Source organism: Anastrepha ludens, chromosome 2, assembly GCF_028408465.1.
Source record: "Anastrepha ludens isolate Willacy chromosome 2, idAnaLude1.1, whole genome shotgun sequence".
NCBI lineage: Eukaryota > Metazoa > Arthropoda > Insecta > Diptera > Tephritidae > Anastrepha > Anastrepha ludens.
In genome coordinates, this window is record NC_071498.1 from 123,815,694 (window position 1) to 123,829,523 (window position 13,830).

A 13,830-nucleotide genomic window follows, 5' to 3' on the forward strand; every position below is an offset into this window, starting at 1 on the left:
CTAATGGAACGTTGGCTTCTGCAGCGAAATTGTGGTGACGATCGAAATCAAAGTAGCCATTCGAAAATCGAAAGGTGAAAAGCGACTAGAATTCAGGGTGTGTAATGGAAAGGTGCGTACGGCGCTTGGGAGAGCAAAAATATTGATTACTGAAAAACGAAGACCGCGGTAGCTGCGGCGGCACCCTCAAAAAAGTCCAATAAAATGGAGAAACCGGCAGCGGCGATGTATCGAAATATGTCTACAAACATTTGACTGTAGCAGCGCATTGCACGCAGAGAAACCAACACAGCGTAGGCCAGGAAAGTGTACGCGTTGGAGAAGTGTTCATGTAAGTTAATATTGAAGGGGTGGATTGGCGCCCAGTATCCCCTTCATACGCCCTGCGCGAAAGGCATCATAATGGAAAACGTCAAATTGCCAGAGAGAGCGTAATTGGACTTGAAGTGCGTGTGTGTGAGCGGCAATGTTGCGTAAGTGTGAGTGCTGCATGCAGTTAGTATAGTGCGCTACTCCTGTGGGCGTGCCAGCCAGCATAGCTCCACCCACGTCGTCTTGGCAACCGAAAAGGCACAGATACTAATTTCATTTCAGGCTGTCGTGCTACAACAACAATGTATGCAAGAATCCACCAGCTGGTTGGACACTGTATGATGTATAACAACAACTACCAGCCAATACGCGTGCGCTGTGTGCAGATAAAATTACGATGAACAGAACGTTCAGCGCCACCTACACACGGGAAAAATATAGCGTGCGTTAGTGTTAGTAAACGCGCGCACGAACCTGTGTGTTTGCGTCTGCAAAGCGCCGTGTGTACGTAAGAGAGCCACTTCAAGTGGCGAACTATGGTTGATTCGCTTGCACGTACGCACTTCTCCTCTGACTTTTCTATGTTAGCAGGCTGGTGTAGGAAAGGGTGGCGCGCAAAGGCAGCCAGCTTGCAAGCGCTACCGACGGAAGCATTCAACGGCAAGCGCCTGCATGAAAATAACACACACATGCTCACACGCCAAACGAATACAGAGCGCCTTTGCTACCACTAAAGCACAGATGGTTCACCAATTTGTACCAATACTTACGGAGAGTATGGCCAATTGGTATACTCTCCGTAGTTACGGTGGTGGTGCTGCTCCAACTTGTATTGGTGAGGACGGTATGGTATGGCTCTGGTGCTGTTTTAGCTGTTGCCTCTGCTGCAGCCACTGTGCGTCGCCGCTTTATATTTTTGTTAGTAAGCCAAATAGTAAGCAGGCATTCCCCTCTGCAAACAGTCACATTCAAGAGCTCAAGCCAAAGAGTACTCGAGCGCGCACAGCTGCCGAAAAAGTAGAAACGGACAACCGATAACCGAAACGCACAGTGAAACGCCTGAGCCAAGTTATAACCGTTTGCTTTGGCTTAGTTATTTTCCCTACCGATTTTTGCAGTCGTTATTTGCTAGATGCATTGTTCAATTGTAGTGTACGGCTATCGGGACTGACGGTTTGACCCGTCCCTACGCACAAACCGAAAACAATTCGAGCAACCGACCATCGAAGTCTTAGCATTAACATTAGTGTCCGTCACGAATCGTATTTGTGACCGCGTGCATCGCAACACAATAGCAAGAATTATATTTTACGTTCGAATTGACATACCGCAAAATTGCAAAAACAAATAAGTTCTTCATAGAAATAATAATAGAAACGAAACAAAAAACAAAGCGAAAAAAAACCGAAAAGTGGTAGCAGTGGTAAAGCAAACACCAAAGCCAACAAGAAGTGTAAAGTGTATTGAAGTGATGTCGAAGAAGATGAGTGAATGAAGGAGTGCGCGCAATTGATTTCCAAGTCTTGAATTAAACTTACAAATTGACAAAATTGCTACCTGGCTGAATTAAAGTTGAAAATACCAGCTACTATCCAGGTGCATGCGCTCTGCCGACATACCAACTGCTCACTTCCCAACGAGTGTAACTTTTTACGCGCAAGCAGGCACACCAAGTTAGCGCGAATAAAAATGTGAATTTCTGTATTTATGTAAAAATAATTACCTGTAATAAAAAACAAAAAAATTCAAGCAGAAAACTGATTTTTTAGTAAAGACTCCAACCGAAAGTTCATCCTTTCACGCACTTGCAGTAAGGTGCCGACTTCAGTCCGCCGCGAAGTCAGTGTTCGCGACGTCTAATTCCGTCGGAAATTTGAAATTGTATTATTTCATCCGCGCGACCAGTGAACAGCCGCCAACATAACGGCGCAATTGTTAAACAGTTTCCTGAAGGGATCGCCCCACCAGACGACGATCGACATCATGCAAAAACTCTACGCGGAGGCGCCGAGCAACGGGCCTCCGGTAAGCATGAGCAGTAGCGTCGGTGCTGGTAGTGGTGGTGGCTCAAGTAGCGTCGGTGGTGGCACAAATGCGGGCGGTGGCGGAGGCGGCGGTGGGAGTGGCGGCGGAAATCCCTCGAACCCTCACCCAAACAACCCGACCAGCAATGGTGGCACAATGAGTCCGCTCGCACGCAGCGCTTATACCGCAATGAATTCCATGGCAATGCCCGTCGGTGGTATGTCTTCAGTTTCGCCACAAACCGCCGCATTTGGTGCATTGGAGTCTGCAGCAGCGGTGGCAAGCATGAGCGGTAGCATGGGCGCCGCAGCTGCTATGAATTCAATGGCAGGTAATTGCATGACGCCGAGTTCGATGAGTTATGCCTCCATGGGCTCACCGTTGGCCAACATGGGCAACTGCATGGGTGGTGGCATGTCGACGATGGCTGCAATGGGTGGTTACTCCTCCATGGCAGCTGCGGCCAGTGCACGTGAGCTGGACACAGGGTCGCCGAACTCGCTGAACCGAGCACGCATCGATAAACCGACTACCTATCGCCGGAGCTACACACACGCCAAACCGCCCTACTCTTACATCTCGTTGATCACAATGGCGATTCAAAATAACCCGTCACGTATGCTCACACTGTCTGAAATCTACCAGTTTATTATGGATCTATTTCCATTTTATCGCCAGAATCAACAACGTTGGCAAAACTCTATACGTCACTCTTTATCGTTCAACGATTGTTTCGTGAAGATACCACGTACACCAGACAAGCCGGGCAAAGGTTCCTTCTGGACGTTACACCCAGATTCGGGCAACATGTTTGAAAACGGTTGTTATTTGCGGCGCCAGAAGCGTTTCAAGGACGAAAAGAAGGAGGCGCTGCGTCAGCTGCACAAGAGTCCGTCGCACAGCAGCCTCGAGGCGACAAGTCCTGGCAAAAAGGACCACGAAGATTCGCACCACTTACATCACCATCATAGCCGCCTGGATAATCACCAGCAGCATCATCACAGTAAAGACGTGACGGGCGCAGCAGTGGGAGGGCCAGGCAGTGTGCTCAGTAGCGCCGTTAGCCGAGATCAACTGGCGATGATGCAAGCAAACGCAGAGCTTTGTTTGGGCCAACAGGCTGCACAACATGTGCCCAGCCATCACCATCAACAACATCATCAACTGCAGCACGAAGAGCTGTCGGTAATGGTGAATAGGTGCCATCCATCACTGATCAGCGACTACCACCCTTCCATGCATCATCTGAAGCAGGAGCCATCCGGTTATACGCCATCCAGTCATCCCTTCTCCATTAACCGGCTCTTACCCGAGTCCAAGGCAGACATCAAAATGTACGACATGAGCCAGTATCCCGGCTACAATGCGCTCAGCCCATTGACGAACTCACACGCGGCCTTAGGACAAGATTCATACTACCAGAGTCTCGGTTATCATGCGCCAGCCGGCACGACCAGTTTGTGACATCACCAGTACCCATTGGCTTAAGGGCGAGCTGACCAGATGCTGCGAAACGTGAATGTTAACGCCGCCAGTGGTAGCAGCAGCAGCATCTTTGGTAGTGCCGCCGCAGCTGCAGCGGCGGCTGCTGGTCTAAATACGCTGCACAACACCAACATTGGCGGCAATATTGGAAGCAGTAGCGGCAGTGGCAGCGGCACCGGCAACGGCAATGGGAATACACATGAAACACACTTGGATCAACATCACCATCATCATCATCACACCGCCGCCCACCAACTCCATCACCAACAGTTGACGCATCCACATGCGGCACATCAGCTGATGCAGCAACAGCAACGCAAGGCGTATATTAAGTCAATGCAACAACACTACCAACAACAGCAACAACAGCACAGCGCCAGCAGCACTGGCAGCTCGAGTGCGCACAAGCTAAGCGCACATCAGCAACAATTGCTGCAGAGCCAATTGACGCCACCAGAGCTGCAGGATGATGCGTCGAACATTACAACCGATTTGAATGAGGAACAGCAGTTGCAGCTACAGCAGGCGGCACAACAACAACATCAGCAACTTTACAATAATTACCAACAATATGCGGCGGCTGCCTCCTACCGAAACTGGAACCACGGGCTGGCGCTGAACGGTGCCGCGGCGCTACAAAACCTGCTCTAGTGCTGGGAACACTGAGAGCCGTATGCGAGTATTGACAAAAAGTGGCTTTGTTGTCTGGCTGTACGCTTCTAAAACGCGCGGAGAAGAGCGGTTGATATATTACAAACGCGCGATAAACGAAGCAATTAGCGGATAGTTGCTGGCGCGCGTGCAAAACCAGCAAACACAGGCGTGCCGGTGGAGTTTGCAAGTGCGCCCAAGAAAGGCGGGCATTAGGTGAAGACGCCTCACATGTCTTCTTTGGCGAATTCAAGCTCGCAAAGGGTGATCCGCAGTGTTGAAGGTCAGCGTGCGAGCGTTTGATGATTTCCGATGGCTGCCAGCGCCTGCGCAGAGAAGCTGGCCGCATCTTTGAGATCTCCGCGCAAAATAGCAACGAAGCAGACATAGATGTATAAATTTAAGGTTTGTTGTTGCAGTTATACACATTTTTTTTTTAAATTAAAGTAGGCCGAACGCGTTACTAATGTACATATGAATGAATGTAGTGTAGTTATATATTTTGTTTTAATTTGTACATCCTCTTAAACACTTTCAGTTCTACATTTTTGCTTTGCGACTGGCGTTCAAAGCTCTGCTTTTGTGACTTGTAAAAATACTATAGATCGATTTAAGTTTATATCTCCGATTAGATTTGCATTGTTTGGGCTCATATCCTTGTGATCTGACTCATTTGAGCATATTTGCTTGCCTGCAGATACATATATATGCACGTATGCTGCACTTATATGCGGAGCAGGAGTTTTTCTTTATGTAAACAGCAATCAAAAGTGATGTAGTTGTAAGAGAAAATGTTTTCCAATTAACAAAAAAAAAAAACAAAAAAAAAAAATATACAAAAATCGAACTCAAACGCAAACACGAATATGAAAAATGATAAACATTCTTATTCACAGTCCGATATTTGTTACATTGAAAATCGAAAAGATTCGCTGTAACTATCATATATTCACATACGTACGTCTGCTTTGGTTGTACGTATGTATGTGCGCACACCATACGAGCATTTTCAAAAATTCATTGATGGAGCCCTGGCAGGTTCTCGGTTTGACACAAATTTCGTGCCATTTATAAAAAAAAAACTAATCTATGTATGTATATGTAAAGGAGGAAAGCGCGAGCGCGAAAGTAGAAAAAAAAGCATAAAACAAAAACAAGTTTTAATTGAAATAAACAACAGTTTTTTTTTAAAAAAATATTATATAATTTGTAAGCAGTGTATATTTCACTTAACTTTCTTTTTTATTCATACAATACAATAGTTTCTAAGCAAAATGTTTCTAATTAATATTTACTTACTTATACTAGTGTAGAAATGTTATACTCCTAACACTATGCTATGTCCGCTGTAAAACACAGTGCAAGTGCAATTGATGTAATTTTACAAAAACACAAATATTTTATGTTAAGTTAACAGCCAAAGGGCTGTCAATGGGAAATTTGCGTGATCGCTTGTCGATCGACGCTAGAGACCAAATTCGAATGGAAATGATCAAAAACCAAAAAATGAATCTTCAGCAAAATTTCTACAATTAAAATAATTTTACTATTATTATAATAAGTTAATATTATGCATACTAGGGGTGTCCCTATTTGCATGCATATTTTGTTTTTCATTTTAATTTTTCTAGTTTGAATCATTTTTTTTTTAATTTTATCTGCAATAAGTTAATAAAATGAACACTAGGGGTGTCCTTATTTGTAAGCATACTTTGTTTCTAATTTTCATGAATGTAGGGCGAGCTAACATTTTGCCAGTTTTGCAGCTATTCATGTAAATACAGCCTTAACAATTTCATTTGAAGCACTAAATACATATTTATCTTGCCACAAAACGAGCTTTACTGGGTTTTGCGGTTAGAAATTATGTTGGATGAAGAAAGCATAAAATGGCCCTTATTATGAGCAACATTCGATCTTCGACTATAGTCGAAAGTGCTGATCGAACGAATTTTCATTTGGTATTATGGTGCTCATTCGTTGAAGAATAGGACTATTGTGAATTTCGATCGCTCGATGCATTTACAATAGATAATTTTTCTCAGCTGATACAGCAAATCAAAATAAAAGAAAAACCGATTGTGTTGAAATTCTTTGCTAACAACAATTTTAAAAGTTAAAAACAAGTATTTTTTGTGAAAATGGAGTACAACGGAGTTGTGGTTCGACGATTCAACGCTCGATGAAAGATTAGTGGAACTAGCTAGATGTAGAAAACAGCTGAGGGGCGCATCCAACCCCCTTGAAATGGCTTCCACTGAGTAAGGTTAGTATTTTCAAAATGTGTTGACGTACACAATATTACAGAAATTTCCTTACAGTTTTTTAAAGAACTTTAGATTATCTAAAGAGCCGTTTATGAACCTACTGTCCAGTACAAAAAACCATTTGCAGCAGTGCACCCGAGCCAAGAGCTCTTCACTATTCTCCAAAAAAAGCAACACAAATTATTAATGTGTGTGCAGCTTTGCACAACATTTGCTTGTTTTATAATGTTCAACTTCCGGATGAAGAGTTATCCGATGAGACCCTCAACGATGATGCTGAAGATATTGAAGTGGAGTCAAATAACGGAGAAGCAGAAAACATAAGAAATGAAATTCTTAGAATATTATAGAAAAATCTAAAAAGTTTTAAATAGAAACCTTTACGCCACAGTTTCTGTTTTATTTTTGTTATAAATTTTCTTTATTCAATTATTCGTCATTCGAAAAAAATATGTATTTCAGTTCCTCTACGTATTTCAGCCCATACCTGCCAAGGGAAAATAATAAAAAAATAAAAATGTATTTCTATAAACATCACAAAAAAAAACTTTATTAACCTTAATCCATTTTGCTGCCGTTCTAACTGGTGGTCCCAAGCAATTCAGGTCCGTTGTAAATTCCTCGCAAAATATTAACATATATTAACATATTCCTGCATAATATTAACAAAATTAGTATATATTTATTATTTGGTTACTATAAAACAATAAATAATCGCAAACAACTTACATTTTAACAAGTTTTCCCACAATACGCTACACAATCGAAAGCAAAATTGCATTCGACTCTAAATTCGGTATACAACGAAAATTTCGACAGCGTTGCACCGCTCATAATACCAAATTGACATTCGATTTTCGATCTTCGACAACCAACGAATATCGAAGATCGAATGCAACTCATAATAGGGGCCAATAAAACAAAGCGATAGCAATTGAGAAGCTTTGTTAGTAACTGCATTTTTTGTTTGCGAACGAGAAAGTTTAAAACGCCCATTGCATCATCAAAGCTGCCGACGGAGCAATGGTATTTCCGGAGACTAAAAAACTCCTCCGGCTGCCGTAGTCGAATGGGTTGGTGTGTGACTAACATTTGGGAGTGCGTGGTTCGAATCTTTGTGCATGAACATCAAACAGTTTTTTCTTATTAGCAGTCGCCCAGGTAATGGCAGACCTCCGAGTGTATTTCCGCCATGAAAAAGCACCATAAAAGCCATTTGCCTGTAGGTCCTCTATTTGTGGAACAAAAACAAGACGCAGGCCACAAGTAAGAGGAGGAGCTCGGTCAAACACCTAACAGAAGTGTACGCGCCAATTATTTACTTTATTTTATTTTGCATTACTTCGGAGTGGCGTTTAATCTTCCTCATTGCAAGGTCTATGCCTGTGTCCAGGTCCCGCTTTTTCATGCGGAGAATTTTTTCCGCATAACCACTGATGATCTCCCACGTTTCCCTTTGCTTAGCTTCTTGTCGCTTGCATTTTCTGTGGTTTTGTGATCGACTGCAATCTCCAACGTTCGACGCTCTTGTTCGCAACACATGCATTCAAAATAGGTCGGTGCATTGGTTCCGAGGTTCCTGGTGTACCATGCAGTAACGGCTTTTATTAGCCTTATTTTTTTAGAATTTGTCTAAATTTGCTAAAAACCACAAAAGCCAAATGCTGGGATAAAAATGTTATTTCTCCGTATTAAAATATCCGCTAAATAAAGAATGTGGGCGTCAGCTATTTATAAAGGGGTATATTCAGAAACGCATTATAAATGCACAGTAATTGCAGCGCTGGCAGCACTGCCAATGTGACAAGTGATGCAATTGATAGATTTGTTAACGATTTGCAAAAAGATTTGTTGCATTTATGAACGCGTTTTACACTAAAATGGAAGTATTATTGAGTTTAGTTGTTGACGATATATTTGAAGTAAAAAGTGATAGTTTTTTGCTAAATTTAAAAAAAAGACGTGTAAAGCTAAAAAGAAGATCACATATAGTAAGATGTTCATTAAAACGAAAAATTCCCAAAAATAAATCTTGTTTGCTAGTCGCTAATGCTTTTTAATTTATTGCGGTTGTAATTCATTACTTTTCCAATTTAAAAAAAAAAAAAAAAAATCTTTTTTGAAACAATTAGAAAATTTTCGCCACGCGATTTGCCCGTCTATTTTCAAATCTTTATTCACTTTTTTTATTTCTTCCGCCACCTTATTCCACAAAACACTCTTTTTCCTCCTCCCTGAAGCAAATTCACTTTCCATGCTCAGTCAGACTCTGAGAAGCAACTTTACTTCCGATGTACTTAGATAATCGCTAAAATCAAGAAAAATGTAATAAAATATTGTTTTAATAACGTATATTTAATATATCTTTGCATTAAAAGCTAAAAAAAATTAGTTTTATACTCAGTTTTCATCAGACATCATATTAGCGTAATCAGCGGCAGTATTAAAATTTTTCCTGCAAATAATGCGTGACGTTTGATACAAAAATGGCGGTTTGGAACGCGATGCATTTGCAGTACTGCCATATTTGCATTTCTGAACGCATTGCTAACACTGCAAAAGTACGTTGCGCATTATAATGCGTTTCTGAATATACCCAAGTATACGGAATCGCCACAACCCGTAATCCAAGAGACCGCCAAAATTATATAATACGAGCATTGCGATTTTCGGTTAGCAGAATTACGAGTTATAGGTACAAGAATCAAAAAGATTTCAGTTGTTGAGGTTTTTAGTTTTTCTATAAATTTTGTTCACCATTTCGCACAGCTTTTATAATTTCTTGTTTTGTTTTTGTGTAAATGCGCAGATAAAAGAAAAACAATTGTACGAGTAACTGTGAAAAAATGGCCAAAAAGCCGTTTGTGCTTTTTATTTCTATTTCATTCATTACGACTCATTTTACTCATAGAACTCAATCAGCTGAGATTTCGAGCTATAAAGCGTTTTTACACAACCAAAAGCAAAAATAAGGGTTTAGAGAAATTTGCGATTTTTTTACTATTATATTTCATCAATTATGAGTTATGTAGCAATAGGAGAAATTAATATAGAGTCCGCCATATAACTTTACGGAACTAAAAATGCTATAAAAAAGAAACTACTCAATATTTTTCCAAACTGTTTTTCTTATTTTGAAGAACAATCCTTCCGGCTAATGATGGAACACAACTTCATTCATATAGCTGCCTCGGCTAGCCATGCACCATTCCATACGATCGGACCAATTTTTCAACACATTTTCGATTGTATGCGGCTGTATTTCAGCTATGACATCGCGTATGTTGGTCTTCAGTGCATCAATTGTTGCTGGTTTGTTGGCATAACACTGGTCTTTGACGGCACCCCAAAGATAATAATCCAACGGCGTCACGCGTTGGTTTGTCAATAAGCAACCCAGTTTCTCTTACTTTTTTCGCAAAGTAACGCACATACGCTTCATTCGGGGCTTTTCTTCTTCCCATTGCCGTACGTAATTTTCGTACACATTGTGCAACATTACCATGATTTTCAAAGTAATGTCGCAATATTTCCCAGCGTTTTTTGAGCGTATACACAACCATTTTCGTTCAGCGGAAGAATAAAACTAATTTTCTGTCAAATCAGATTACAGCTAAGTGTTACCATTCTTCAAATAATACCTAGCTCAAATCCGTAACGATAGATGGCGGGCCCTGTATAAGTCATAAAGCATTTTTTGGCAGACGCAACGATAAGAAAAAGTTAACTAACTCGAAGGAGAAGGAACAATTTTCGAGAGCACCAAATTACATAAAAATAAAATAAATAATTGGAGCGCACACTTCTGTTAAATGTTTGGCTAAGCTGCATGGCGCGGAGTTCTGACTGCAGCAATCGTCTCCAGGTAACCAGCCCCGTTTTCTCTTTTGGATCTCTAATAGTATTGGCTTTCGCTGGGTCCATAAGTCAGTATTCGCGATAGTATTTGGAGAATTTTTCGGAGGCATCTGTTTACAAAGCTTGAGCATGGCCGAGCGGCTTACATTTTTTAGCCACTTCCCACTTCCCAACGGCAAATGGTCTTTACAAGTAGCAGTGGGCTTGTTCGAGCTTCAATCACACCCGCAGTGTTTGCAAGATTTGTGAAATTATCACGTTTGATGTAAAATTTTAGCAACATTATCAAAAGCATCACGTTCGAAGTGTCGAAAATTCGGCAAATGTTGCGCGTGAATATAAATAAATCGGCATAAAAAATTGTTTGTTTGCCGAACATCAGAAAAGTATCAGTTGAGCAATTGCAACAGTGTTGCAAATTGTCATCAGTGCAGCAGTAGTGCCGCTTTTATTACGTGCCTCGAACAAGCCCATTAGCATGACAGTATAGCAACACAAAGGCTACGTCTGCCGAGGCACGTTGGCTATAAGAAACAAACTTTCTCTAACTGCTCATGCTTATCGCCTTCATCGCTCCTAGAAATAACCGAATGGTAGTCATGGAATAAACCATTCGCCTTAGTCGGCGCTTACCGCAAATAATAAGGACACTCCTAATACATATGTACTTAAATATGTCGATGCAAACATTTCTAATGAAGTTTATTAAACATGTTTTTTCACCTCCAGCATTAACTTTGAAAATCATAGAACTGAAGCTGCAGTGTAACGTCGTTTCCATTAGACGCCTCCATTAAACGAACACTTCCCTTGGGCGAACATTTTCCCTAAGCAATGTCTTAGGTATTGGAACAAATTAGTCGCTTTTGAGCGGATGCCTGTTTTGAGCGTACAAAAGTTGCTTGACGCTGAGGGTCCGCATAAGCGAGATTTCAGTGTATTTTAAATTACATATTTTGTAAATCATTTTTTTTTTCATTACAAAGACCGGATCATAGTTTTTTGAATATTTGGTAATTACTTTCATTTAAGACAATTGTAAATAAAAATATACCCCAAAAACACATTAAAAAATTCCATAAATGCCTAACCTAATGTAAATTAATGCAAACATCGTAAAAGATGTCATTTACTAAAAATACAAAATACCGAAAGGACGAATTGATAGGAAAAGTGAAATATGAAATGTACGTAAAATGCAACAAAGTTGAAAGTATGCGAGAAAAAAGTAAAATTCAAATTACAAAACACAAAATCAGAAAATTACAAAAAAAAAAAACGAAAAAAACACCATGGGAAAACAATCGGAAGTACATGGATGTATGTATATACAGTACACACATAAAAAAAATAAAAACAAAAACTAAAATTATGCTTATAAATTAAACATTTTTCACAAAGGCTTAGCTAAATGCAAAAACCAGAATTAACGTTGATCCGTTAGGTTACCTAAATAATATTACATACAATTAATGACATAAAACATAAGCACACACACACACATCCCTTAAAATGTAAGCAAGAAATGGTTAAATCAAAACTGTGAATAAGAAACAAATCTATATATATATATACATAAAAAATTAATCAGAAAGCAAATTCGCGTTGTTGATACTGTGTGCAGTAGTTTTGAGCTGAAAAGTCGTTAGGTGGTACGCCTAGAAGCGATGTGATTGTCGTATTTTTCTTTTGTATGTATAAAAAACAAAATGTACCACATGCAAGACATGTGATTAGTTAAGTAAGGGAAGAATATTATAAATATACCTACATATAAATAGTATATGTCCGATATGCCTAATAATAATTGACATTCAAATAATAGCAGATGAGAGAAACAAACAGAAAAAGGAAAAAAAAAATCTACGATATAAGTAATGATAGTGATTAACTCTAAAACTAGTTAAAATTTAATAAAAATTCTTATTTTAATGTTTGAAATATAAAAAAAATAGTTATTTTATTTATTTCCATTTATTGTCCCTTAGTAGGCCCATTTCTAACTTTCGGCTAAATAGCGAAAAACTGCGGATCTAAATACGGATTTGAATGCGGAATTTTACTTACTTACTGCCGTCCTGATCTCCTCGTGGAGGATATGCGGGGTAGATGGCTGGAAAATAGCTAATAACCATACATAAGAACGAAGGATTTAATTGCAAGTTAAACTTATTGACAAGTTTCATCGAAAATATGTACAATCAGAGCACAAAGTGGGAAATCGCATTGGAAGGAAAGTGAACAAAAGAAGTGGGTGGTCAGGCTCTTCAAGAGGGCACTAATCCTAAGGCTGACAACCTTACACTAGTATTCATTGTCACGCGTCCACAACAGTGGAAAAAATGGGCTGCACAAGACCGAATCGCTAATGGTGATGATGGGTAGCAAAGTGGAGTTGAGTCAATAAGTAGATTATGTTGGCAGCAGGACTGCTTTTGAAAAGGCAGTTCGGAAGACTTAAAATACATTGTATTGCCCAAGATTGAAGAATTTACCTACTATACCAATAAGCCGCTTAAATATTTCAGTAAATAATTCGAAACGGCGGTACCAAACCTGTATAGGGGGTCCTCGAAAAAGTGAACCCACAGAAATCTGTAGAGCGTTCTCCAAACTGCTGAATGACTTTGCTGATTAGGGCCATTTCCCCGCTCTGCAGCTCTTAGGTAGCAGACAGAGAGAAAGCGAAGTAGAAGGCGAAGATAAAGATGACGCCGAAGTCCTTGCGTTGCGGGCAAGCAGGAGAATTTTCATAGTAGAAGACGAACGAGATATAACGCATAGGCTGAAAAGTCCCGGGCATAACTAAGAAAACACGTGGTTGGCTTTATTCATCAACGCAATTTCCATTAAAAACAACACAATCATTCCAGCATCATTCTAATACTACTTTTGTAGAATAATTTATCTTTTGCCTCAAAATAGGCCTCAGTTTCAGCGATAACATCTTCATTAGAGCAAAATTTCTTACCGGCGAGTATTTTTTTAGGTCTGCGAACAGTCAATAGCCGTTGGGAGCCAAATCTGGCGATGTGTGAGCAATCTGGTGGATGTGGGAGCAATTCGAAGTCCAATTCATGTAGTTTTGCCATTATTTTGATTGAAATGTGACTGACTTGTTTTTGGTCTATAGTGAGCAATCGCGCCACCCACTTTGAACAGAGCTTTCTAATAGTCAAATGCTCATGCAATATAAAGCAGCTATCACATTCTTTGTCGATCATTCAAAACG

The 13,830-nt window shown here is 40.2% G+C and overlaps 1 protein-coding gene across 1 annotated transcript; it reads left to right on the forward strand.

Annotated features, from left to right (window-relative positions):
- The first annotated feature begins 835 nt into the window (after positions 1-835).
- Positions 836-11,908, forward strand: LOC128855261 (protein fork head). Its single transcript, XM_054090001.1, is given in 2 exon segments — positions 836-6,734; positions 6,795-11,908. A coding segment is annotated over 1 exon segment (2,178 nt). The 5' UTR covers positions 836-2,295; the 3' UTR covers positions 4,474-6,734; positions 6,795-11,908.
- The last annotated feature ends 1,922 nt before the right edge of the window (positions 11,909-13,830 follow it).